This window comes from Sceloporus undulatus, chromosome 6 (genome assembly GCF_019175285.1).
Source record: "Sceloporus undulatus isolate JIND9_A2432 ecotype Alabama chromosome 6, SceUnd_v1.1, whole genome shotgun sequence".
Taxonomy (NCBI): domain Eukaryota; kingdom Metazoa; phylum Chordata; class Lepidosauria; order Squamata; family Phrynosomatidae; genus Sceloporus; species Sceloporus undulatus.
The window spans coordinates 169,492,902-169,519,544 of record NC_056527.1 but is presented as its reverse complement, the minus strand read 5'-3'; the positions used below and the strand labels follow the sequence as shown (position 1 = coordinate 169,519,544).

Below are 26,643 nucleotides of genomic sequence, written 5' to 3'. Positions count from 1 at the left end.
GGGTCCACTAAAGGAAGTTGCTGTCCTCTTCCTCCGCTAGAAGATATGCCCAGCCAGCCATAGCTCTGGGAAGACTGAGTTAAAGAGGGGCCCTTTGTAGCCCATCCCTTAAGAGCTTCTCTGAAACCAATACCTCTATTGGTGCCAGTCAAAATGCACAAAATACATGATGTGTGCCTACATTAGTCCCAAGTAGATATGTACCATTCAGATCAATGGGACTCACATGAATGGTGACTAGCAAATCCCACTCCTTTCAATGGGTCTGTTCCAATTAGGACTAAAACTGTGCTTAGCAATGTGCATATACAACTCCCATCTGTCACAGGATGTCATGTTGATCACTGATTTGAGGAGCAGGCAGGCAGGCAGGAGGATGGCAGTGTAGTTCATCATATATCTGCATCTCTCTCTCTCTCTCTCTCTCTTTCTGCCATGTTTAGGAAAAGGCTTTGAAACAAGCACTTTGCTGGCCCCAGAATTTCCCTTCTGTACCGATGGAGATGCATTTCTTTCCAAAGCTCTGGTGGGGCTGCCCAACTGTGGCACCAACCGCAGGCAGAAGTAGGCTGAAATTGCTCTTCAGACCCAGACCAGATCTACAGTATCTTCCTATTTTGGGAGAGGAGGACAAGATCGAAAACTGACTCGCTTCCTTCAGATCAGACCTACTGGACAAATCTCACTCTTCCACACCACTCTCTTGCTCTAACCAACAAATCTATCATCCCCATGATTTAGGACCAATCGCAAATAGATTCCCAAATAGGCTGGGTGCTTTGAATTGCAAATGGGAGACCAGTTCCAAGATCTCAGGGAGCCTGGCAAGGATGATAGAATAACAGATGGCATCCCAAAATCCCATGCGACAGAATGCATGTGCCCAACTTCTCAAAAGCAAAGCCTATGTTCAAACAGACCCCTCTATGCACTGGATTCAACAGCCCTGGAGTGCTGAGTTCATGCGTGCGGCTACTCTGGCACAAACATCATCATGCCCACTACCTCATGCGCGATTGTCAGGTTACAAACAGGACCTGGCTTTAAGCTCTGGGAGGTCTTGGCCATTTTGCTGGTGCTTCCAAAGCTAAGCAGGGAAACGTTTTAAGGGATGGACTATCAAGGCAAAGGATGCACTGGTAACGGGCAAACCCTCCAGCTCAATTTTTAGCCCAGCTAGCCATGCTTTACTTTCCCCACTATTCATAAAATGATGGATTTTTCCACCTGGGTGCCATTCCAAACCTAAGAACCTCATTGCAATGCCGCTTTGATGCCTTTAAGGGTATAATTAGGTTTCCAAACACCTATGCGATTTCCTCATGAACCCAAGGACCTTGCTGCGAAATCCACTTGTGCTCACTCTCTCTGCCTCAGACATCACAAACTCCAGGGAGAACTCCATCTCCCAGGATCCCTTGTGCCTGGCATGGTGCTGTTGCCACATCTCAGGTGAAAGAGGAAGGAAAGGAGAGAGGAAAGGTGGCCTCCAGAGACAGAGCCGTCACTCTGACACCAAGTAAATTTGGTGGAAGTGGCAAGGATCCCCCCCCCCAGTTCAGTTTATAATCTGAACTGGATTAGAACTCTTAAAACCCATTAATATTGACATCTCATTGAAGGAAAGCATGATACACCCGCAGGTTATGGATTTCAACAGCCTCAGGAAGAACCATGCACAGGTGGGCCTGCTTCTTACAAACTCTGGCTGCAATCTCAGACCACATGCCCATGAGAAATGTAAATCATTCCCACCTTGGGTCCCAGTACTGAGCAAAAAAGCAACACATAACATTTAAGAATTTGTATACTGATTAAAGCATTTAAATTCATACATTCACTGATTACTTAGCAATGTATGCAACAAATAGTCTTTCAGCATATTAAATACTCACCAAACATGCCAATAGAAATTCTTGAAGGCAGCAGAAGACCCCCCCCCCCTTCCTCAGATGCATGCAGTGTTTCCCTGGCGCATGTTTGAGGGCATGTGGGCAATGAGGAGGGACCACAAACAGCAAGACCAGAAAATGAAATGTAGGAAGCCCAGATGGGCACAAATAGCTTATTAACATTGGCCATTAGCAAACAGCTGTAGCTGGATGAGCTGATTTGCACCTGTAGTAGGATTCCCCAAATCTACTCTTAGTCAAGCCAGAAGAGACATAGCTGAACCTCTCAGTAAATTCTGGTGCAGCTGTTTTGCAACAAAATCTGTCTTTGCAATTTTCTTAAACAAGGAAGGTAGGAACCAGAGCATGGTGCTGATCTAATGCACCCTTCATCCCACCTCCAGCCACTACATATATCACCATTTCTTATGCCAGGCCTCCATCCACACATTCCTTTGCAAGGAGACTGGATTGCTTTTTCTTATATATTGGTGGCAAATAAACAGAGGCATCACTCAGTCAGTGGCAGTTTGTGGCTCCCGTGTCAGTGGACCCACTCTGGGCTTTAGACCGAACCTAGCATGGGCTTTCCAAGGAGCTCAACCTGGGTTTGAGGGGGTTTAGCACCTTGGATAACTCCTTCAAAATATGACCCTAAAGCCTAAAGAAAACAAGGCAAGAAAAACTGGTCCAGTATTTTCTTTCTTCCTTTCTTCTTGCACAACAAAAGAATAGGACTATTGGGAGAGGGGAAATTAATTTGGGGGAGTTAGGGAGCAATAAATACTTGGAGGGAACCTAATGAGAAATGAGTTGGCAGGAATTCCTTAAAGGAGTATTTACTGGGACAAAATATGTCATTTCAGTAGAAATCCATTCTGGGGGGAGGGAGGCATCTGTAAGGAGAAGGAATCTTCTCAAAGCGCATGGGGAGCAGAAGCAGTGGCGGATGTTCTCTTCGGACACAAGATCGCTCCCTGCAGCACTGATGCTGCCAGGATCCGCTCCAAAAGAGCCAACGAGACCAAGATCCCCTATTTCTGAAAGCGGCCAGCTGGCTGTTCATCCTTGGAAACCATGCAAGCTAGGAAGCCACAAAGCAGGGAAAGCTTCTGCTACCTCCATCTATTATCCCCTTCCTCTAGCCTTTAACAGTGTTGTCATTTTTAAAAGGCACCTAATGCTGTCCCTATCAATTCTATGCCTTCGTGATACACTGTGCAAAATATCCCACATGTGCAGGTATGAGGAAGGAGGAGACGACCCTCTTGGACTCTGTGGGGCATTCTGGCAAAAGGGGAGCAAAGACGCAGGCAATGGGTTTACTGGGCAGATGCCGGAGCCCACGTTTCTACCCTTGTTTGCAGCAAGTCCCTTGCTCCTCACTTGGCTTGAGTCCTTTGCCTTCTGTAAAAGAGATACAGCTGCAGCTGCTGTGCTTTCCCCCCTCCGTCCCCATTGCTGCTGCAGGATCTTTTTTGTCAAAAGCAAAGGGGAGGGAGGATGAAAGACCATAGCCTTGTCCAAGGTTAACAAACTGAGCACAATGGCCAGGATACAGGCAAAGAATCTCATTTATTTGCCTCACATATGCTGCAGTGCCATGGGTGCTAGGCTCGGCATTCGGATTATGCCTCCTCTTCCCACCATCCGGCACTTTGACTGGAGCAGTGGGAAGCTTTGGGCTTTCAATATAGACTTCACAAGCTGGATGGGGGCTGCAAAAGTGCCACTGGACTTTTAAAACAGAGGTTAGATGGCCAACTGTCAGTGATGCTTTAGATGCAGGTTTCTGCACTGAGGATGAGTTGGTCTAGATCAGTGGTCCCCAAACTTTGGTCTTCCAGATGTTTTGGACTTCAACTCCCAGAATTCCTGACTGTTGTCCAAAACGCCTGGAAGGCCAAAGTTTGGGAATCCTTGGTCTAGAGGACCCTTTTGGGTGCATTCCAACTCTAGGATCCTATGCGCCAGTAGCTGCTGCCATTGCTATCTAATGAACTCTATTCCAGCCAAAGAAACTTCCAGCTTTATCACAAGTGAAAGCAAATCAGAGATGCCTCCCAGTCTGTTTTGAACACCTTCCTTCTTCTAATGTCCTTAGCGGTATTATTAATATGGGAAATAGGTTGTCCTATTTTCCTGGCTAAATAGGTCCTTTCTCCACAAAGGCAATCTCTCTCCAGTGAAGGACTACAGATATGGGAGAACAGTGCTACCTTTTCAGTTCATGGACAAACGGATGCAGCATAACTATCAGTGTGGGCTCAACTATTATCACAATTTAAAACCTTCTCTCACATCATCAGAGTACATCATTTTAACTAAACATCAAACACCAACCTGTTCTCACACATCCAAATTACATTTTTCCTGAGGCAGAATCTCCTTATTGTTATTGTTGTTATCAAAACCATAAACAAAATACTGTACAAAAATTGCATATGTCACGTATTGGTCTCCTTAAAAAGGGTAACACAATGCACACCTTAAAAACCGCTGGCCAAACCAGGTCCCTGAACCCAAGGAAGGAGTCTTGTCAGCATGTTTTAAAGGAATGACCTTCAGCTCTTGCTGGCTTTCTGTCTGCAAGCTCTCTTACGTCTCGCAGGCAGCAATTCCTCTCAGTTGTAAAATGTTCCCCATTTCCCACTCCTCCGTTCCTCACAGGCTTTCTGCTTACAACACTGTCTCTCTCTCAGACCTTTCTCCTATTGCAGCCAGAGGCCTAGAGGAAAAGGAGAGGGAAATGAATGGAGGGGCACATTATTAGGGGGATGTTAATATGGGAGGCCACCGCGGTGTAATGGTTTGAGAGCTGGATTATGACTCTGGAGACCAGTCTCTGCTCAGCCATGGAAACCCACCTTGGCCAAGTCACACTCTCTCAGCCACAGAGGAAAGTAAGGGTCAAACCTTGCTACACAAATCTTGTCAAGAAAACCCCACAATGAATTCACCTTAGAGTCGCCGTAAATTGGAAATGACTCGAAGGTACAAAACAACAAAGCCAGTGATTCATGTGGCCCTCGGTGTCCTTGCACTGCAACTCCCATCAGTGCAACTAGCCAGTATAGCCAATGATGAGGAGGAATGCTGGGAGCTGCAGTCCAAGAGCATTGGAAGCTCTCCATGACTCCCAGACCTCTTGCAAACCAATAGTAGTACAGTCGGCCCTCCTTAGACATGGATTTCTTAGACATGGATTCAAGCATCCACGGTTTGAAAAATGTTCCCAAAAAGTATACATTTCAAATATCAAACCTTGATTTTCCTTTTTTAAATAAGGGACACCATTTTGCTACATCATTATACTGAATGGGACTTGAGCAGCCATGGATTTTGTGATCCACGGATGGGGGATCTTGGAACCAAACCCCAGCGGATAACAAGGGCCCACTGTACTGTAATATCTGCTGAAGCTCTGGACGGGATCCAGAGACTAAAGGAACAGAAACATAAGCGGCAATCGGATGGAGACAGATACATACACACATCCCTGTTCCTTCTACTGGGGAAGGAGGGAAGGTGGCCCTGGGAGGAATGGACCTTTCTTGTCCATCTGCCAGACGCTGCTCAGAGCCTTCCTTCAGGCCACTCTTCTCAGTCGCCCTTTCCTTAAGAAAGCCACTTGGGAGTGGGAGCAGAGCGCTCTCAGACTGTAGCCCTGCAAGGACGCAATGGCCCTGGAGACGGTCAAGCTCTCCCATCCCTCCCCAAACATGCTCCTGATGCAGCCCTCCAGCTGGAAACAGGGACCTCTGTTCTCCCCCAAAACATGGCACTTGCAGCCTTGCCAGAAGCAGAACCAAGCAGCCTGGGTTGCAGTCTGAAATGCTCAGGCGCAAGGGGTCCAGGTCTTGCCACTGACTGCGTATGGCACATTCGCTTAAAGCTTCTTGCTAAGGTCAGCTGGGATCAAGACCAGGCGAGGCTGAGCAGCCAGGTTCTGCTGCTACCTTGGATCCCATCACTTACACAACGCAGAATCTATCCCAAACCGAGCTCTATCCAAATCAAGTGGCATTCAACAGAGCAAGTAGATTCCCATCAGGGAAGAGCCACAGGAGAGGCAGAGACAGAGCTAGAGAACACATACAATGACGACGGAGGAAGGAAAGTTTCCACGGATGAAAACAAGCATCCGCTTAGAAGTCTTGCAAAAACTATGAGTTCTAGTTAAGTTTCTCCAGGCAGAAGAGGCCTGCCTTTATGAACATAGAAAGAAAAGATGGGGAGAATTGGCCCCCCACAGACCTTACAGATGTCCCCATAGACACAACTGGGAGTCAACATGAAGAAGACGCTGCTGATAGGGGCTGGGTCCAAAGCTGAGGCCCAAACCCCCCAGGCATGGGGCTGCAAAAAACAAGGGCCAAGAAGGGGAGGAGGAGGAAACCGGCTGGAGGCCACCCTCAATTCAGACTCCTTCACCCTCCTCTTAAATAAATACCTTTCTGCGGCTAAGAAATGGCTGAGAAAGATGTATTCTTAGCTCCAGGAGATCTCAGGCGCAGGAGTTGACCGGCAAAGGCACACCTGGGGCCACTTGGTTGTCCCTTCTCTCTTTTCAAAAGGGTTTTAATCATCTCGCTTTTTAAAGGATGGAATGGACATCTCTGTTTTTTACAAATGCATACCCTGAAAGGGAAAGGGAATGTTCTGGCTGAGGGAAATGAAGGCACAGGGCAAAGCAGAGATCACCCAAGAAAGAAAGGGCTGCCTTTCCAGCCACTGTCTCTGACCTTGCAGCCCTTTGAGGCCGACTGAAAGAAAGAGGGGAAAGCCAGGGACAGACCCCAGTCATCATGGAAAGCGAAGGAGGGAGAAAGCCATGGAGGCAACTCTCTGGCTCAAAGAGACGCTCTTTCCAAACCAGTCTGGAAGCATCTAAGCGACAGCCAGAAGAAAAGCAGCCTCGAGAGAGAGAGAGCGAGAGACCCTTTGAGGCTGAGCCTGCTTCCTCGGAGGCACTGGCTTCCTTGCGGCGGGGGCCCTGCTGGGCATCTCTCTGCTCGGAGGCCCTTCTCCAACGCCGGGAGCCCCTCTCGGAGGAGCCCTGGCTAGCCCTGCCTGCCTGCCCTCCTGCTCCTGGGACCCACCTGGATGGTGCAGTTGTACTCGCTGTCGTCCAGGAGGCGGACGGTGCAGCAGTAGTCGCGCTCCAGGCTCCTGCTGCTGCCGCTCATCAGCCGGCTCAGCATCTTCCTCCTGGAGGGAAGGAGAAGAGGAAGAGGAAGAGGAAGAGGAAGGAAGAGCGGTGGGGGCTCGGCGGCCCTTCCTTCACATGGTGCCGCCTTCGCCTCCTTTGTCACACAAAGACCGGCAGCCAGGAGGAGGAGGAAGAGGGAGGGCAGGGGGTGGGTGGGCGGGAGCCAGGCAAGCAGCAAGGACCCCCCCCCGGCTTCCTCCTCCTCCTCCTCCTCCTCCTCCTCCTCCAATCCGGGCCCTGCGCCGCCTCTGACGGGCTCCCGAGCAAACCAATGGCCCGCTCCGGTGGGTGGGGGTCCTTTTTTTAGGGGAGGGGGAGGCCCAATCGGGCCCGGTCCAAAGGGGGGGGGCGAGAGGGGAGGGTCCCTCCGGTGCAGCCCCGACACTGCAGCCCAGCAGGCAGGCCAGGAGGCGGCGGCAGGGATGGCGCAGTCCGGCCCCTCTGCAGCAGCAGCAGCAGCGGAGCCCGAGCAGGGAAGCAGGGGTCCTGCTGCTGGGAGATGAGCCCCTCCCTCCGGTCAAGGCCCACAGGCCGAGGGAGAGGGGGCTCTTTCATGGGAGGGGGCCCGAAGAGAAGGAGGAGGAGGAGGAGGAGGAGGAGGAGGAGAAGAAGGCTCTCCCCTCCCTGGGCCCTGGTTGGGGGGCTGAGGAGGGGGCAGTCCAGGCCGAAGGGACCCCTCCCTCCTTCCCGGGGAGGAGTAGGGCAGGTATTTCAGCAGACAATCCCGGGAGGCTGGAAAGGAAGGGGCGCCGGGCAGTGTATTAGCCAGCTGGCTCCAGAGGAATCCTGCCCGAAGCTCTGGAGCCCGAGACCTGATTCTAGCAACTCCAGCAAAGACCCTCCAAGCCAGACATTGACTGGACACCCAGAGCAGGAAACCTAGGAGACTGGGGGGGAGGCGGGAGGCAGGCCCTGGGGGGCCAAGGGCCCTGCAGTCCCTGGGGCAGGAGGGAGCACCCCCAGAGACCCCCCCTCAGACCCAGCAAGAGGGAGAGACCCCCAGCCTCGGCCCAGGCGGCCCCTAGTCCACCGCCAAACAGCCTTTGAACCCATGGCTCTCTATCACTTATAGAATTAGTCTAGAGTCACAGAGTTGATTGATTGATTGATTGATTGAGGTATTCTTCAGCCCTAATGGCTCTCCGGGCGGCTTACAATTATTATTTTTAACCAGACAGTTCCCTGCCCTCAGGCTGACAATCTAAAAGACAGGACACAAAAGGCGAAGGGAATGATGGAGGGAAAGGGGATGAGGGCCAGTGCTTCTTCCCTCCCTCGGAGGCCTGGACCAAGGCAGATGGATTGGAGGGAGGGCTCTTCCTTCTTCCAGGCTAGTCCCCAAGGGCCCTCCAGCCCAACTCCAGTCTGCCAGGGCCATCCAGCCACAGTCAACTACAATGGACTGTCACTACTCTTGCAACTGCAAAGTGATAGTCTGGCTAAAAAGAGACATCTTGGATGATCAGGACTGGTCAGGTGCGGAGGCAAAATATTCTGGCCTCTGTAAGGCAATGTGACTCCTCCGTATTCAGAGAGATTCTGGAGACCATCCTAACAGAGCAAACTTCCCAGAGTGCTGAGCTAGGCTTTGCGGAAGCCCTTGTAAACATGTCTTTGCTTGAGAGGCAGCAAGGTTGAGTAAGCAGATTCAAGCCATGGCCGGAGGCTGTCCCTAGCAGTGAGGGACGCATCATGGAGGGAAGATCACAGCCTTTGACAAGGCCTGGGTCTCATTTGGGCTTCATCTAAACGCCTCGTGGCATTTCATGCTCTGAGCCCTGCCCAATTCTTCCAGTGTCTGATTTTGAAGGGCCGCTTGGGAAGGATGCTTCTCTGGCGCTCACGCATGGCGGCACGATGGCCAAAACGTATAGCCATGCTCTTCTGCAGCATTGTTTTATCAGACTGACAACACTCCAGTAAAAAAAGGGCACACGCCACAAACACGGCTATCAAATTGTTTGGGGAGAGGCCATTTGAGTCAGTGGAAATGTTACCAGAATGGCGTTTTCGTCTCCTGCAGTGAGAATGGGCAAATATTTCCATACAATCTGGCAAGAAACAAGTTGTTCATAGAGACTAGTGTGTCACAAAGGAAGATGGGGCCTCCATCCTTCCAAAAACAAGGAACCTTCCCTCAATGGGCAAACAAGAAAGCACTAGGATCTTAAAACCAATTCAGATCCAACAGACGCTGCAGAAATAATCCATTTTGAGACTGCTTTAACTGCCTGGGTTCAGTGCCAGGGAATCCTGGGAACTGTAGTTTATTGTGGCACCAGCGCTCACTCACAGAGAAGGCTAAATGCCTCATAAAACTATCGTTCCCAGGATTCCCTGGCATTACAGTGGCCTCAAACTGGGTCATTTCTGCAGTGTGTTTTGGGCCACAGTTTGCTTTAGAGCCACAGGGTGATAGGAGTCACGGGGGTCTTGCAGGGCAATTGGTCCAAGACCCCATTCGATGTGGGAAATCCAGAGCTGGACCGTCGCAAGTAAATGACCGTGTCCAGGCCTTTTCCTTTAGAAGGAAGCCAACCCACTGTCTCTGGTCGTGGCTGAACTGTTCTCAGGCGTTCAGCCAAAGCCTGCCCTCCGGAAAGGAAAGCTCAGTTGAAATAATCTCGCCACCTGGAAAGGAAAGAACAGGTATTTGCTCTCTGCTGTGGCTTTCTAGAATCCCTGATGGAGTCCCTTCGGGAGGAGAGCACATCTCTCTCTTTCCCATAAAGATCTTGGATCTTTGCAAATCCCAGCATCCCTGGCCAGCAAAACCAATGGTCTCCAAGACATGTAGATCTAAATAAAGCAGAACAACAGCAATAGGTACATGACTACAGAGTCCCATAGCCTCTGGCACGCTCCCATTCTGCTCAGCTGTCAGAAGACAGTGCGCAGCAGCTCTTTGTCTTTATTTTCTTGGGAGGAGAGCGGACGGAGAGAAGGAAAACAGGTAAGAAGTGGTAGGAAAACATGGGGAGTTATCAGTTATATATTACCTGGCCATTATTAGTGGCACAATGCCTCCTCTAGAAGCACCCTCTGCTCCAGCCACAGAAACCCCACCAGAAACCCCTATGGCTGCCGGCCATTGAAGTGGTTCAAGGGAAGGAAGGGCCTTTGGCAGATGTGAGGTTTCTATGGCTCTGGAGTTGAGAGGAGTTGAGGTCCAGGAAGCTTCCCTTGGCCGGGGGAATAAGTAAATGCAACTGTCTGAGTAGATTTCAGTCCCTGCTGCTAACAGTAGTGTTTGTGAGATTTTGCGCAATGGGAAGGGAGGCCTCCTCCTGGGAGGAAAGGGACCCAGGCCTTCCAAAGCACCAAACAGCAACAAACACTTGGCAGCCAGTAAACAAAGCAGAATGGGCCAAGACTTGCCACTTCACCTCTTCCCTCTTGGCTCTTTTCTGGCTCAAGGCTATGGCATTCTGGGAGCTGAGAATGCCATAGCCTAGAGCCAGAAAATGCTAGGGAATTCTGGGAAGTGTAGTTTTGTGAGACATTAAGCCTTCTCTGTCAGAGAGAGCTCTGTTGGGGGCAACAATAAACTACAGTTCCCTGAGCCAAAGGAATTAAAGTGGCTCCAAACTGGGTTATTCCTGCAGTGTGTTTTGGGCCTGACTTAGCAAAACTACAAATCCCAGGGTTCCGTGGGACGGAGCACTGTACACTGTCGAAATAACGCAGTTTGGCACCGTTTCAACTGCTATGGAACTACAAATCCCAAGGTCTCCATAAAGCGGCGCCAAAGGGCATTGTGTCCTTATTGTTTCTCTGTCTGAAGGCTGAGGGAAACCACCCGGGGCCCTTTCCTTCAGGACCAGGGACAGCAGCACCCTTTCCCAGAATCCCTTGCGCGCTCGACCTGAGGAGGCGACAGCACTTTCCCGCCCGAACGCGGCGCCGGCTCCCAAAGCCTCGCGAGACCTTGCGCGAGAAGGAGCGTGTTCTCGCGAGAGTTGGGGCCGCGAGGAAGGAAGGGACGGAGACGCGAACGCGGAAGTGGCGCAGAGGGGCAGCTGCAAGGGGGTCGGTCGGGAGGGAGGCCGCCTCGCGAAGAGCCCAAGCCGGGGAAGCCCGCTGCTCTCCAGGTGGGTCCCTCCGGCCTCCCTTCCCGCCTCCTCCTCCGTGGACTACAGCTCCCATCGTCCCCAGCGCCAGGGGAGCGCGGCGCTTCCAGATCAAGAGGAAGAAGGCTTGGCTAAGGCCTGTGGGCCGAGCCCTCGGACTACAACTCCCATCATCCACCGGGGGAGGCAGCATGGAGGTGGCAGCAGCCCATAGGGCCGGACCCCAATCGCATACAGTTATATAGATGTATAAAATGGGCTTTATTCTATTACTAACCATTTGATTCCCTTTTGGACGGAAGCCGCTCAGACTCCCAGAAAAGAGGGAGGAGGATGATGATGATGATGAGGAGGAGGAGTGCTATGGCCCCAAGAAAGCCCCAGGAGAGCTGTGCTCTGGGTCCCAGTCCTGGGAAAAGAGCGCAACACAAGGACTGGCTGCGTTGGGGGGACGGGGGCTGCGGAACGCAGGACATCCCCTCAGAATAGCCCCCCAAACGCTTGCAGAGCCACAACGCTTTGTGGACGCAGGGCTGGAACGGAGGACGCCCGTGTCATGTGCCGCCCTCCCCCTCCCCTCTGACCCCTTTTTAAAATAACATTTGTATTGTTAATAATAATAATAACAACAACATAAACTACTTAAAATGATAGGCTCCTCCCTCCATATCTGTGGCTTTGATTATTCACAGATTTGATGAAGATGATCTCTCTAGGAATATCTAGGTCCTCCTCCAGCACAACTCTATGGTCAACTTTAACTGAAAGCTGCACTGAAAGACCTAGAGATGATTCCTAGAGAGGACACTGCTAGGCCTTTGGAGCTCCTCCAGCGCAGTTCTCTGGTGTCTGTTGGACCTTGGCCATAGACATAGAGGAGCTCTGGAGGACCTAGGGATTCCTAGAGGGTCATCCTCTCCAGTAAAATCATGGCGTTTTGGTTCAGAGTGGGGTCTTGTGACTCAAGCCCTAGCCAACATGGAGGGACAAGTGTCTTTAAAAATACACACCATTCCACCTTCAGCTTGTAATAAGTCATGTTCCTTATCCATTCATAATCACCTTAGCACAACCTCATGATGGGTTTGCCTCAGGGTTGACTTGAAGAAGGGTATCCCAACCAAAAAGACCAAACTGCACTTTTGCATTTTAGGGGTCAGCTTGCAAAAGACGCCCACCTGCCTTCCTTCCATTGGCTTTCTCAGGCAGCCGACGCGCCTTGAGCAGGCTTCTCCTTCCTCTTCCTGGCTGACCTCTCCTTCCTTCCTTCCTTCCTTCCTTCCTTCCTTCCAGGCACAGTGAGAATCCGTGGCGCCCCTTCCCCCGGCCTCCCCGATGGTGGGCTTTGGGGCGAACCGGAGGGGCGGCCGTCTGCCTTCCTTCCTCTTCGTGGCTTTGCTGCTGGTGGTGGCCATCCTGGCCTTCAACTACTGGAGCACCTCCACCCGCCAGACCGTGCTGCAGGAGGAGGTGGCCGAGCTGCAGGTCCAGGCCAAGCGCAGCGACGTTGCCCGCGGGCGCCTGGAGAAGAGGAACTCGGAGCTCCTGCTCCAGGTGGAGTCCCACAAGAAGTACCTGGAGCAGAAGGAGGCCGACCAGAGCCACCTCAGCAGCCAGCTCCAGGCCAAGGATGGACAGATCAGGAAGTGCGAGGAGGGGAAGGTGAGTGACCGCTTGCCCGCCTGCCTTCTGTCCCACCTGGGGCATGGCTTTGGACAACCAGCCCCACTTCCAAACACATGTATCTTTAGTTTTTTGTGGGTCTTTCGGTCTATGCAGCCATGTTCCAGAAGAGTCTATTCCTGATGTTTTGAATAAACTCTTTTAGAGCATGGCTGCATAGCCCAAAAACCCCACAAAAAGCTATGGATGCTGCCCATGAAAGCCTTCGACTTCACAGGTTGTATCTTTGGTACAAAGATCACAGTGGTTTGCCTTTTTTCGTGACATTTGAATGGATGAATGCTGCTCCCACTAAAGCAGTGTTTCCCCAACTTGGATCCTCCAGATGTTTTAGACTTCAGGTCCAAATGGCTAGGACCTTTGAGTTACGGTCCAAAACACCTGCGGGACCAAAGCTTGGGAAACACTGCTCAAAGGTAACTGAAGGTTGTCAGTCAACCGTCTGGACGTCAGTACAAGCCTCTGAAAAAAGAAGCTCCTATTTTCAATGTTTTTTTAATGCCTGCCCAGCTTTTCCTCCTTGCCCTGGGCCTCTAGCTCCATGGGATGCTGAAAGAGGGCTGGAGAAGCACAGACTTTTAATGCTGCGTTGCAGCAACATGTCTGCAGTAAACAGTGTATAAAACCTGAACTGGAAACACATTTCTCTTTTTCAGGTCAAGCTTCAGAACAACATATCGTACCAAATGGCAGACATACATCGCTTAAAGGGTAAGAAATTCCGATGGGTCACATGAATTAAGTAATATGCAGTGGTAAAATGTAGATATCCTGTGGGCTGGAGAGAAAAAAGGGACATCTAAAACAATGTTTTTTGTTCTGAGATTTTTAAACAGGGGAATTGGGTGTTACAGCCATGATGATATGCCCATCATTGGTAGCTTCTGTTTGGAGTTGCTGTGATATATTAAAAAGCATACAGTGGATGTTGTGGTCTTTTATATCATGAGTGTTAAAGGAGTGCCACTGTGAGTTGCCTGCCCTGGTGTATATTAGTCTGAGCTCCTCACTGAAAGGACACAGTCCTTGCAAAATATTTTTTTGTCAACCAACAAATGGTCTTCGAAATGCTTTACTAAAGAATGAGGTGGCCATACAATATCTCAGAGGGAAAATCATCTTCTGTAGTGTGAAAATAGTCAATTCCACGGTTTGTATAAGGAGGCATCCAGAGGAAAGGATAATCTCCTCATGCCTCCCAGGAAAGCAGATATATATCTGGGTGTCCATGAAGGAATTCTTGTCCTCTGGCTTCAGCTCCATTTCCTTCCCTGATTTTGCTGAGGACTGAAAGAGTTTGCTCTGAAAGAGCCCTTTTCTTAACCACTCTTTTATGCTTTGGTTTAGAGCAACTGGCAGAGTTGCGACAAGAATTCATACGTCAGGAGGACCAGCTTCATGAATATAAGAAGAACAATACACAACTTCTTAAACGGTTGGAGTATGAAAGGTGAGTGGAGTAATGCATTGTGAATGAATGCTGCCAGGTTTTTCAGTAACTGATGGAACAGGATGGTGCTCTGCTTGTGTTTACCATTCAAGAAATCATAGCAGGAGTTCTTGGAAAAACCAAAATTCATATGACAAATGGCTAAGTTGTCCACAGAACAGCCAGGCCGCTCAAAGCAGGGTGACACATCGTTTTCTCTTATGTGGAACATGTGCAGGAAGTTCTGCCTAAGGTTCTGGTCCAAGCTTGTTTCATCTTCTACTTGACACCTTTTTAGATACTTAAAGATAGTTATCATGCCACCTTTCCATCTTGTCTTTTGTGAACTAAGCATGCCTAGCTCCCTACCCCCCCCCCCTCCATCTTGGTTATCCTCTTCTGGGCACATTTGTACTTTCTAGAAAACTTGTCAGCATTGGTCAAGATTTAAATACTCTAATCTGTCTTTCTTTTACCAGTTTTCAGTGTGGGCAACAAATCAAGGAATTGCGAATGCAGCATGAAGAGGATATGAAAAAACTAGAGGACCAAGTTACACAAGATCGAAAGGTACACCATCATCTAAAATTCCAGATGAAGCAAAAACAGGGGTGGTCCCTTGAGAGACCTATTACGTATCATTTCCATTTGTAATCCCCCTTCTCCTTAAAATATGGGTGGCAAATGAGCTGGTTCCTTTCTAAAATTCATCATGTTTTCACAGCAGACTTCACACAGGAGCCAGTCCAGTAGAGATGCTGACGGAGGTCTGAGCGATAATCTGACAATACTGAAGACGACTCAAGAAATGGGCGAAAGGGATGTCATTAAGAATGAAGCACCTTCAGTCAACAACATCTCGGATGGCAAAGGTCTGTCTAACACAGCTGTGGCAAGATACAATTCTGAAGTAACTGAGAACTTAATGTATGGTGCAGTAAGGAGAAATGTCATGTTCTTTTAACAGAGAAAGTTAAACCAGGAGATGACGCAGGAATGCCTGGAGTAGAAGAGAACGACCCTGGTAAAGCCGAAGATACACTCACTGGTTAGCAACAAACCATCTGTTTTATTATTTCTCCTCGCTGGTTTTCCAGAACTGTGGTAATCTGGGGGCTGGGGAAGCTTGTGGGCCCCTTCAGATTTTGTCAGGTGAGGATGTGGGGAGGTTATGAGTTCCCTATGTCTTGGGAGATGTGCTCCTGCGATGCGTTGCCCCTCTCACTTGTTGGCAAACAACCCATGGCTTTGTTTACAAGACAACTTCCGTGAAAAGGAGCAGTGAATATGACTGGATAAAAGGAAAGATATATGCCACACCTGGACATTTGGATTTATTTTTGGCTTCAAAGTATAAACTGACTGAATTAGCTTATGGGGAAAACTTAAGAGAGTGCTACCACCAAGTGCTGAACAGTTACCGTTTTTAGCTCTGTTTCAAGAAATGGGCCTTCAGCAGAACTATTACTTCCGAGTGCTAAATATAATTGCTTTACGGTATGTTTGATTAGTATTGGTTACAACATAGATTTGTTTTGTTCAGCCTTGAAGAAGCCACTTGTTGATTTTGAGAAAGTGAAACATCGGCCCAATGGAAATCTGCCTACGGAAAACCCTCATGCTCCAAATCTGGTTGAAGGTAAGATGTCGCCCTAATCTGGCTGCTGTTTTTGCATCTGCACTATTATTCCAGCATTAATCTGCATTGCTTAAGATACCCATAGTCTTGCTTACATCTCACATATTAGGGGAAAAACCCTTTAAATGTAGTTCAGGTGAAGGACTCTGGATTTCTCTATTGATGTCTGAGCCATTAACTTTATCACTGTTGGGAAGCCATCACTGTGAGCAAGATTTGACTTGTGGAATGGCTAATCCAGTTTGTTTCCCTTCTTTATCCTTGTTCTATGTGTCAAACTCAAGAATTGAATGAAGAGTTTGAGTAACCAGAGATGATTGATAAATTTGAAGAGAAGATAACCTCATGCTTTCAAATACCGTCACCATTTCTATAGGGTTGGGTTTTTTTTGTTGAAGAGGCAGGACTAAAATAACAGCTGTTACAGCTTCCACTTTCTTCCTTTACTACATTGATAATTTCTACCCTGATCCTTTTACCATGAGTTGAGAAATAGTAACACAGGTGAAAGCCCTAAAACACAGAGATGCCCAATCTGGCATGAATTGCTGGGCAGGCTGCCTGTCAGAAGCCACCATACATGGCTTCTCCTCCGTCAACCTGAATAGTGCAAACAGTTGAGAGTTTGTGAAGTCAAAGGCTTTCATGGCTGGCATCCATGGCTTTTTGTGGGTTTTTGGGGCTCTGTGGCCATGTTCTAGAAGAGTTTCTTCCTGATGTTTCGCAAGCAGCATCTGTGGCATCTGGCATCTGCAGATGATGTGACTGTAGCTGAAGATGCCAAAGCCACAGATGCTGGCGAAACGTCAAGAAGAAACTCTTCTAGAACATGCCACATAGGCTGACCGCCCCCCCCCCCCCCCCAAAAGGTTGTGAGTTTTCTGACTACTTGTTTCTGTGTGCTACAGGTGTCGACAACCATGATGGAAATGCAGACGTCATGCAAAGGCAGATACCACCAAACTCTCTCCATAACTTAATTCCTGTTCATGTCCTGGAAAACCAGAAAACTGAGAAAGAAATGGCAAAACAAGCCTCAAAGGATAGAGTCAATGACTTCCAGAGAATGAAGCAAAGTGAGTTATCATCAAGGCATCAGTAACTGATTCTAATTGCAGGTGTGTTTGTGAGAAGGCGATGTCAGCGTGAAGCTGCCTGAAATCACCAGCTTATACCTGCACTAAACCTGAAAAGTGTGCATAGGGAGACCTCGCTGGGAGTTACTTTCTAGGCCTCTTGAAAGGGTCCTAGACACGAGGGGTACAAATTGGGGCCTCTGGGGAGCAACACAGTGTGCTTTATCTTTTCAATGGGGTAAAATTTGGCCTTTCTGGAGTGGGGATGTTTTTCTGTAGCTTTTAGGTCCGGTAGCAGAAGTGAGTTTGATAGACTTCATGTTCTTTGAAGCAAATCTTTATTAGCATTTTTGTCAGCTTTTAGCATGCTCAGGATGGCTTTCAAAGAGCATAAGAACACAGTGCTGGAAAACCCAAATAATTAGGAAAATGTACGTTTAAAAACTACCACTGTCTAAAGGTAGCACTTTGCTTAAGAATCTGTTCAGGAGGATGCACCAGGGAGTACTGTGTGACTCCGACTGGGCTGACAGAGTGAGCCTTCGGATTAAGGGAAATTGAAATGCGTTCGAGGCACGCGTGGAAGGCTAGTTCAAACATATATTTTTCTGAGCTCTCATTTTCTCATTTGAGGTTCTCTTTAATCTTATTCAACACGAAAGTTGAACAGCAGGGGCTACAGGGCATCAGCAAAGTGAGTTTAGTAATGTCCACATGTAGATTCGCATCAGTTTAGTTGCTGGCCTTTTTTGCTTGTGTGTATTCCCTGTTGGCTTTTTGTTGTTCTTGACGAGTGTTGAGTCTAATGGCTCTGATTTTGGAAGGTAGAAACATTCATTTGTGGTTTCATCAGAGCCATTGACTTTGCTTTGCTCTACCAGTTGGGGATAAAAACGGGTTGCGCTGAGACCAGAAGACGGGGAGAGATTTTTACTTTGCATGATGTGTGGCATCCTATTTGAACTTCCACAGATACCTTCCTGTCATAGTTAAGATGATTGGACTGGCTTGCTGTTAAACATTAGCGTCCTCCCTTTCCTCACAGTCCGTTGTGGTAGCCATTGGCAAAAATACTAGCCATACCTTACAGTGCTGCATCTGAAAGCAGATGTCAAGCCTAGGTAGAAGGGACAAGAGCCCCAAGCATAGAAGAAGCTCTGGGGACTGGACTCCAGAGGCTGCATCCCATTCACATGTTATTTCCTTTAAAAAATTACTCCCCTTATACAGTGCGTCCTCGCCTTACGCGGGGGATCCGTTCCGGATCCCGCCGCGTAAGGCGAATTCCGCCTATGCTCGAGCCCCATTGGAAACAATTGAATGGGACGCGCCACCCCTTCCGCTCTGCGCACGCGCCGCGGCTTAAGCACATACGCTCAAGTCCGCGTATGGCGCGGGCGCACTGTATCATTTATGGGGCCCAAGGGGCAATGTTGCTGTGTCCAGATTCCTGGGCTCTTTTAGACCCAAAAGAAGCCTTGGCGAAGGCCCCCCTGGGCTGAAAATTCTGCTTTTGAGTGCCATGTCGGGGAATGGAAAAACAAGTGCCATTCAGGGTTTGATTCTAGATGGACCTGGCTGGATGAGACTGGTGGGGAGTCGGGGGGTAATCTGAGCTCTGCGCATCAAGTTTTTCGGTGCAGGAACAGGTGAGATCTTGGGTGGGAGATGTGCAAGGAGTTGGAGTTGCAGTGGTCTATCATGATTCCGTCCCACAAATCATGTGCCCTATCTCCATCTGCAGGGTTTGAGTGTGTGTACCTCAAGATAGGTAGCTGGGACAGAATAAGGGTTTTGTTGGTGTACTGCCCACCTGGCCACTCAACAGTCTTCCTTTCTGAGCTAGCCTGGTTCAGGGTCAGTTTTGGAGTCTCTGCAGGTAGTAGTAGTAGTAGTAGTAGTAGTAGTGGAGGTCTTTAACATCCATGCTGACACTGTCCTGTCATGAGCAACTCAAGGCTTCATGGCCTCCAGGTCAACCGTGGGTCTCTCCCAAGTGGTATCTATCTGAAAGACTGCTAAGAGCATAAGAGAAGATCTTTTGTTCTTCATCTCTTCAGACAGACCCAAGTAATAAGAATCTTTCTGGAATGCGAGAGGGATGCTGATTGGCTAAAGGGTTTCTAGAGTTCCATAGAAAAGGCTTGGAACAAATTATCTGGAATGATGGGTCGCCAGTCCAATAAGAGGATACATTAGCAGCTCCTCCTTGTTTTGTATGCCTTCAAGTTGTTATGGAGATCCTAAGGCCATCATCGCAGGATTTCCTTGGCAAGATTTGTTCAGAGAGGGTTTCCCTTTGCCTTAAGGCTGAGAGAGTGGGACTTGCCAAGGTCTCCTGGTGGGTTTCTATACCCAAGCGAGGATTTGGACTCTGTAGACGTCTACACCAAAGAAGAGCTCTCTAAAATATTAGTATTACTGCTTCTTTTTCATAGCAAAGTGGCCTACTATGCTTGCAGCTCACTGTCAAATATGTAGTGCGGTCGTATTTCCTAAACTTAGGTGAGAGTGTATGTGAGGAAAGACTCCAGTCTTGGTTGCTTGGTTTAAGTGTACAGCTTATAAAGACTGTTCTTTGGGAAAACATAGCAAAGGCTTTGTAAATCATCATTGTCTTCTGGAAATGCCATTGGCCTCCTCCTCCTCCTCCTCCTTGTAACAAACTCCCCCAGTTGAGCAATGGCACATGGCACTGGATTCTGATCTCACTCAGACTGATTCTTCCATCTGCTTTACTGTCATGATGCTGGATCCTCTTTGCTCATGTGGGTACAGCATGTGATGTATCTGTTTCTTCAGATCGACCCGTGATTCTGCTCTGCAGAACCAATTTTTCAAACTCTTGAAATTTTGCTTCATGTAACAAAAGTGCTCAGTAGAAGTTAAAAATGTGCTTTAGAAAGTGGTTTCTAGACTGATGTTCATCCACTCTCAGGAGGACAGTTGCTTCCTTTAAGGCAAGAATTTTGGATCTTTGTAGATGAGGAAAGTCCAAACTTGGAAAAGCAGTCTTCATGGATAAACAGTGGCATTTGTTGAAAATGGCTTTAATCTGACCTTTCTTGGGCGACTTCTCTTAAGGGGAGGGTTGGTTGCAGGCTGCGAACTATAGCTTTTTGAAGATTTCTTTTACAGAAGATGGCTGACACAAAGCCTTGGATGAAGTGCATATTCTCATTCTGTACAATCCTTAAATTTGCAAGGATGCTTTGAAACCAAAGGCTTCTCTTAGTGTACGCTTCTTCCTGCCCTCCTTTCTCCTCTTTTCCCCATGGCCTTCCCCTTTGCTCCTTGCTTCTGACTCTCCATCCTTTGCCTACTTCACAGGCCGGTTCTTTGATGAGAATGAGTCCCCTGTTGATCCGCAGCATGGCTCTAAACTGGCGGATTATAATGGGGATGATGGGAACGTGGGTGAGTATGAGGCAGACAAGCAGGCTGAGCTGGCCTACAATGAGGAAGAGGATGGTGATGGTGGTGAAGAAGACGTCCAAGGTGAGCTTGGGCCTTGTCTCCATCCCATACACACAGTTCTCTCATTTCATCACCACATTGAGCGCCTGTGTAGCATTTCACTACTTAGCTCTACTGGGAATGAGTGGCTGAGTCTCAGCGTACCTTCTTTTAGTAGCAGCGTGGCTTGAAATGATCCGTCTTCAAAAAGGTCTGGCTTTCCAGGGGTCTTCTCTTCTTCACAAAGGAGGCCAAGGGGATAGTGGTGGTCAGTTCTTGCATGTAACACGATGGTGCAGGCTGTGACAAAAGGCAGCGTGTCTCAAGGGTGCTGCAGTGCTTTCTCTTTTCCTGCTGCTGAGGATTAATACAGTGGCTTTCCTGGGTGTTGCAATAGTGTGGAGTGGAAGTGGGTGTGTGTTTTTGTTTGGGAACACACGTGGTTCTGGTAGTTTGGCCTAGACAGAAGGCTGGATATATTTCATAACCATTGCAGACTGATTAGTAATAGGACTGCAGCTCTCTTGTTTGCACAGATGCCTGAGCGCATGGTGCTTCCTAACACCTAGAAACTTTATTTCTGCGCTTTGCTAACATACAGACTTCCTTTTGCAGCATTGTGACTTCCAACACCGACTTTGTACATGCACCTGCTGCCATCTTCCACTTTGCATGTATGTCAGTGCGTCACCCTCCATTGCTTGTCTGCTGTTTGTGGTGTGCCATTGTTTCCAGACACTGAACCGTATCTTGCAACATCTGGAACAAAGTGGCTGACTTATGGTGACCATATGGCAAACCTCTGATGGGGCTTTCTTGGCAGAATATGTTCAGAGGGGGTTTGCCTTTGCCTTCCCCTAAGGCTGAGAGAATGTGACTTGCCCAAGGTTACCCAGTGGGTTTTTGTGGTCAGTCAGGTTCTTCCAGCGTCCTAGTTGAAGGTTCAGACCACTACACCACGCTGTCTTCTCCAGGACTCCCTTCTAAACCACATCAGAAGTGAAACATGTGTCCTATATTAAATTAATCCCTCCGTTCTGGCTCGGCTCTGCCCTTCATGGAGCAAGTCAGTGGGCCTTGTGGGTTCTCTTCCCAGCCCTCATGTATAGGTACACCTTTTCAAGAAATACTTCTAGGAGGCACATATTTGTCTTGTCTCAGAGCAACATTTCATTACTTTGCAAAGGCCTTGCCTTGACTCTGGTGTCCTAATCATCTGAAATATTGCTAAGTTCCTCAGAAGCTAGAAGCTAGTGACTTCCAGCCCGGGCCATATGTTAAGAGTCTGAAGTGGTAGCCTGTATTGGCCTTTAGACAAAAGTGCTACCCTTCAAAGCGCTGGGTATTCATATCTGTGCGATGTTCCCCGAGTTCATTTGGTGCCTGTTCACCCTACAAAGAGCGTTCCTTCCCTGAAGGATTATGTGCCACGTTCCATCTCTAGGGGAGAGTATGTGCAACTGGTCATACTTTTTACACTGGTGTGTGGGAAGCCAGTATAGCTAAATTTCCATAAGGCAAAGGATGGCAGAAGAGCTGCAGCTGGTTCATACGTTCTTGTGCATTTGACGCTGGAGTACTCTGAAGTTGTATTCCGTTTAGCCTTTTACAGATGGGAAGGAGACTATTATTACATAATATTACATGCAGTAGTTCTGAGAAAGAAGCTTATTGAAATCCGGTCCTTTGAAGCAAGAGTGTTGGGTTATGAGAATTCAGTTTTGGCGTACTTTGTTTTCAGATGATGAGGAGAGAGAGCTTCAGATGGATGGAATGGACTATGGAAAACCGCGCTTCAACGATGTACTTTAAATCCTAAATTACCTTTATCTGCGGAATCCTGGAACAGGAGAAGAAACAACCAACGAAAGCCATTTTCCAGTATTTACTGTCAAGGACTGAAACAAGGCACAGCGGAGAGCAGGAAATCCAGCTCTTTAACATCCAGCAGTGGAAGCGGAAGGGAAAAGGCGGTGGGCATGTATATAGTTGGTTCTGACCGTTTGCAAAGTAGTGTAGAGGTGGCTGGTTTTCCTACACAATGATTCAAGAGCCTGAACCGTTGTAGAGCTAGGCACAACTAACTCTATATTGGATCAGGCTGCAAGACTGTTCCTTCCCCGTAACCTTTGGACTAAGAAGTAACATTGTGGAATAACTTGGGGTCAACATATTTCTGAATTGAAGCCACTTTGTAAAATGGAGAAACTTGTACAGTTTGTATCTAACATACTTTAATTACACCATTGAGGAAGGAGGGGAAAATGTACAGAGGGGACAAACTTTGATACGATGCAGTATTTAATCCACGCAAGCACATCCTGCCATTGTGACGTGTATTTTACAGGTAACATTTCATGTCGGAAAAAGTTGGCCAGAAATACGTCTTAATGTTTTATGAAGGAACTTTCATTAAAAGTGGGAACGCTCCATGCGACGGTGAAAGGCTGTACATTAACCTTATGTGAGGCGATATTGTTAATCCTAGGAGAGTGGTAGAAGCTATGCTTAGTGGGAATTCGGCAAGACAGTTGTCTCACGTTTTAGGAAGTTGACCAGTGTCCAAATCTACAAACACAACAACCAGTATGTCCAGCACATAAGAGCTATGAACATTGCATTTACTACAGCAGTACTTCTGATAATATGCAGTAAGAGGTGGATCTATTGGGAAAAGTGCTCATGGACAATTCTGGCAAACTACATTAATTGCTGTGTGAACCCAATGCGTTTGGGACTCAGATGACACTCCGTTTCATTTCAACTTTGCTGCTGCAATATGAATTGTTCAGAACATTGGGAATGTTCTCTGTCCTTCTGTTTTTGTGTCTGTGTGTATATGTGTGTTTAAATGTAAGATTTCTTTAGGGCCGGTTTGGTTTGGCTGCACACTTTCCGCAGCGCACAGAAATGGTTGTGCCCCTCTATGCTCCGGCAGCGACAAGCGATTAACCCTAGCTAGTTATCAACAAGGGCTACTACTGTGAATAAACTGTACAGGTCCTACATGACAGGGTTGATTGTACTTCACTATTTCTGTACTCAGGTTAATGTTCACCAAGAAATCCAAACCCTTTTATGGAGATTTAATGGATCGTACGCATTGAATTAAAGAGAGGAGAGATGGGTTTGCCGAAGCGCTCCCTTAGAAAAAGGCAGCCTGGATTTCTGGCAATGGAAACGGAGGTTTGTATTTGGGGAACCTTTTGAGGGCAATTTCTCCAGCCAAGACTGTTCTTCCTACAGTTTTATTTACAGCTCCACACACAGAGATCCAAGGCTGAGCCTCATTAGAAGTAGTAGTTTTCCTTGCCATTGCCATCGGTCTTCAGTGTTGTACTTTGTGAATTGACCAAAATACAGGTGTACCCCAAAGTAGGTGTGATTTCATTAAGATGCTGCTGTTGAAAGACAACATTTAATAGGTTCTAATAAAAACTTAATATGGTTTTAGTCTCTCTCTCTCTCTCTCTACTAGTTGGAGGAATAATGACGGGGTTACGAAGAATGACCTTGGAGGTTTATGATGCCCATCAGAAGGCACAAAAATGTGCTTCAAATGCCTAGTTCTTGGGACTCTTGTGTAAGTGTTCTGCTTTGTTAGACAAGGAAACTGAACCTGGGGGATAGACAGATGCCCCCAAACCCATATTTGAGCAGCAACTCAATCATTAAGTGATTCAAATAGATGAATCAAAGGGAGGCATAACATGTTTTGGCCTCATGTTCAAGAATGCGCCTTCCTTTGTGGAGCACTGTGTCTCATGTAAAGCTGCCTGAGGCAACAATTTTCCTACACAAAGAACTCAGTGAATTCAGCAAATCCTCACTTGTCGTTGCCTTGTCCTCACAAAATTCAATGTAGCTGAATTTTGTGAAGACAAAGCAAGCAACAAGTGGGGATTTGGAGCACAAAGTCAGAATGCCTTCTGTACGCGGCCCTTGTAACGGTGAGGATCTAAAACAGTGGAACTGAGCATTTTTAGGGTCTTACTATTTTGTCTGTGTTGTATTGCAATGCAACTAATACAAAAGGAGGCAGCAGCAGTTGAACGGTTGGGTTTGTGTTGGGGAAAATCAGTGCAAGATGCCCAGTTTGCTTGCTTCCAAGTAATATAAGGGCTGCCTGTTGGGGCTGCGTTTTTAAAAACAGGTGGGTTGCGCCTCCAGCGAGTGAGATGCCATCGCCATGGAAACAGGTACCCATTGTTCATCACGAACAATGCCGCGCAACCGAGATGCTTCCAGTCCAACAGTTAGCATGCCTCTGAATTGAAACCCACAGCCATTAGTAATGTGCTAGAATGGAAAAGGAGGCATTTCCCCTTCTGCAGGAAGCAACGGCGTCAAGAGTGGAAACAGAGACCAAATCAAATGCTTATTACAATGCAATGAGATTTCTCCATGCATTGGGATGGTTTACGCAGGGTAATCGCAGACAACAACTTTTACAGCCAACTTGCCACCTACTTTGGGAGCTTTGCATAATTTTGGGTTAGATCCTCCAGTGTGCAAGCGCTGAGCCGAGGCGCTTTCTGGTACTGAGCAATTCAAGAGTTGTGCCCCATTATAAATCTGCAAGGCATGTTGCTTTCTCTCAGAAGCACAAACAAGCCTATCCTAGGAAATACTGAACCTTTGTATTCTTGCCACTCCTGGATGATTTAAACCCACCTTTCCTCCCTAGAAGCCTAGCATCACATAATGACCATTTTCTAAACATCCGGATACTTGACGCAAAGATTTCACACTTGTATTTATTTAAAAGCGCTTTGTTTTTCTATTGGAAAGCTCCAGCGTTTTGTACCCATGCTAATAGGACATTCAGAGAAAGACAAGTCAAAGGCATGCCAACTGCCTCAAAGGGTCTCTGCGTGGCACTGGAGGGTCATGAAAGGTTAGTCTAGGGATGGACACAGAGGACTTTGTATGGATGGTTCAGAACCAGGCCCCAAGAGGGACACAACGGAGGCTCCTATTCCAGGGCTGTATTGTGTCTTAGATTTGCATTTCTAGATTAAGCGTTGACTACTTCTAACTTTCTGAAAAATGTAGGGCAGGGATAGTTTAAGACCAAACTGGTAAATTGTGTGTTTATTATGGACCTTCAAGCCATCTGTGAGCCCTGTCAATTTTATAGGGTTTTCTTAGGCAAGGAATAGCCGGGGCCCATTCTAGGTTACTGAAGAGCCTGGCACATGATAAAACCTATGCAGCAGGCTGACCGAAACCCCAATGAGCATGCGCCACTGCTGCTATGTTTGCAGCTAGAAGAAAAGGCATGCTCCGGCTTGTGGGGCGCCTGGGCAGCATCTCGGCTTCTTGGGTGGCTTCCGTCTTCCTGCCTGGAAGACAAAGGGAAAGCAGGCAGATCCCAACAGGATGGCTTCCTGCCCTGCTGCTTCCATCTGAAATACAGGGAGCATGGCAAGGAGTAGCCTCCAGGCGCAGGCCTTTGAGAGCTCCTCCAGTGGGATCCCAAGGCTGCCTCTTCAAAGCCAATAACAGAACAGCAGCGGATCTCGGAGGGCAAGAAACTAGTTAAACCGAACCATGGGCAGGTTTACTCCTATCTATTTGGTTGTATGTATGTACAGCACTCTATAAATACAGCATGGTCATCATGGTAATAAGGATGGGCCCTGCAGCAACGCAACCCAGGAGTCAAGGATCCTCATGGTGGTTCCTTTCTGCTGAACAGAGGCCCATGACTGCCAGGGCCTTTCAAGGGTGGGTCTGTCCAAGAGCTGCGCAGGCCTCCCTCTCCTCCGACTTGAGGGCGCTTAGCAAGGAGGACCAAAGGGTGGCCGTTCTCTGGAGCAGCTCCTCTCCAGCTCTGGCATCTTCCCCATGTGGCCAGCGGCTGAGGGCTCATGGCCGCCGCCTCCTCCTCCTCTGAGTAGCTCTGCTTTGGCCTATGGAGAGAAGGCCGGAGGGTTGAGCCCTGCCTGAGCCACGGTGATGAAGCAGGGGCCCCAGCGCCAGTGGCAGAAGGCAAGGATAGAGCCGGGGTCAAGAGAGGCCTTGCAGCGCCTTGGAGCCTCCCTGGGAGAAAGGGAGGTGCCTTTCTGTAGCGCAGCCTCCAAATGCCTAGGGAGCTTTGCGAAGAGGTTCCGTCCCTGCCAGGAGAGCGCCTTCCCCTACGTTCCGGCCGGGGCTCCTCAGAGGCTGCCTCTTCCGCCCCGA

The 26,643-nt window shown here is 48.3% G+C and overlaps 2 protein-coding genes across 8 annotated transcripts in view; one reads left to right on the top strand and one right to left on the bottom strand.

Annotated features, from left to right (window-relative positions):
- Positions 1-7,236, bottom strand: part of FRMD5 (FERM domain containing 5) — a 75,811-nt gene extending 68,575 nt beyond the window's left edge. For all 4 annotated transcript variants that reach the window (XM_042472423.1, XM_042472425.1, XM_042472424.1 and 1 more), the window contains exon 1: positions 6,995-7,236. In XM_042472423.1, coding sequence (XP_042328357.1) covers positions 6,995-7,096 — 102 coding nt within the window. In that variant the 5' untranslated portion in view covers positions 7,097-7,236. The remainder of the gene's footprint in view (positions 1-6,994) is intronic.
- A 3,810-nt stretch (positions 7,237-11,046) lies between these two features.
- Positions 11,047-23,905, top strand: GOLM2 (golgi membrane protein 2). 4 transcript variants are annotated; one of them, XM_042475606.1, is made up of 11 exons: positions 11,047-11,195; positions 12,468-12,836; positions 13,514-13,568; positions 14,205-14,307; positions 14,766-14,856; positions 15,014-15,158; positions 15,254-15,334; positions 15,830-15,925; positions 16,834-17,001; positions 20,332-20,499; positions 22,199-23,905. In XM_042475606.1, exons 2-11 carry the CDS (start codon positions 12,510-12,512, stop codon positions 22,267-22,269), a joined length of 1,305 nt encoding a protein of 434 aa, XP_042331540.1. In that variant the 5' UTR covers positions 11,047-11,195; positions 12,468-12,509; the 3' UTR covers positions 22,270-23,905. The 4 variants fall into 4 exon arrangements, with proteins under 4 accessions (XP_042331540.1, XP_042331539.1, XP_042331542.1 ...); XM_042475605.1 differs by having other exon boundaries at positions 15,011-15,158; XM_042475608.1 differs by lacking the exon at positions 20,332-20,499.
- The last annotated feature ends 2,738 nt before the right edge of the window (positions 23,906-26,643 follow it).

Coding starts and splice junctions, on each gene's coding strand:
- GOLM2 (XM_042475605.1), top strand. CDS start 12,510: ATGGTGGGCTTTGGGGCGAACCGGAGGGGCGGCCGTCTGCCTTCCTTC. Junction 15,159..15,253: donor CAACATCTCGGATGGCAAAG/GTCTGTCTAACA, acceptor TTCTTTTAACAG/AGAAAGTTAAACCAGGAGAT. Junction 20,500..22,198: donor TGGTGAAGAAGACGTCCAAG/GTGAGCTTGGGC, acceptor CTTTGTTTTCAG/ATGATGAGGAGAGAGAGCTT.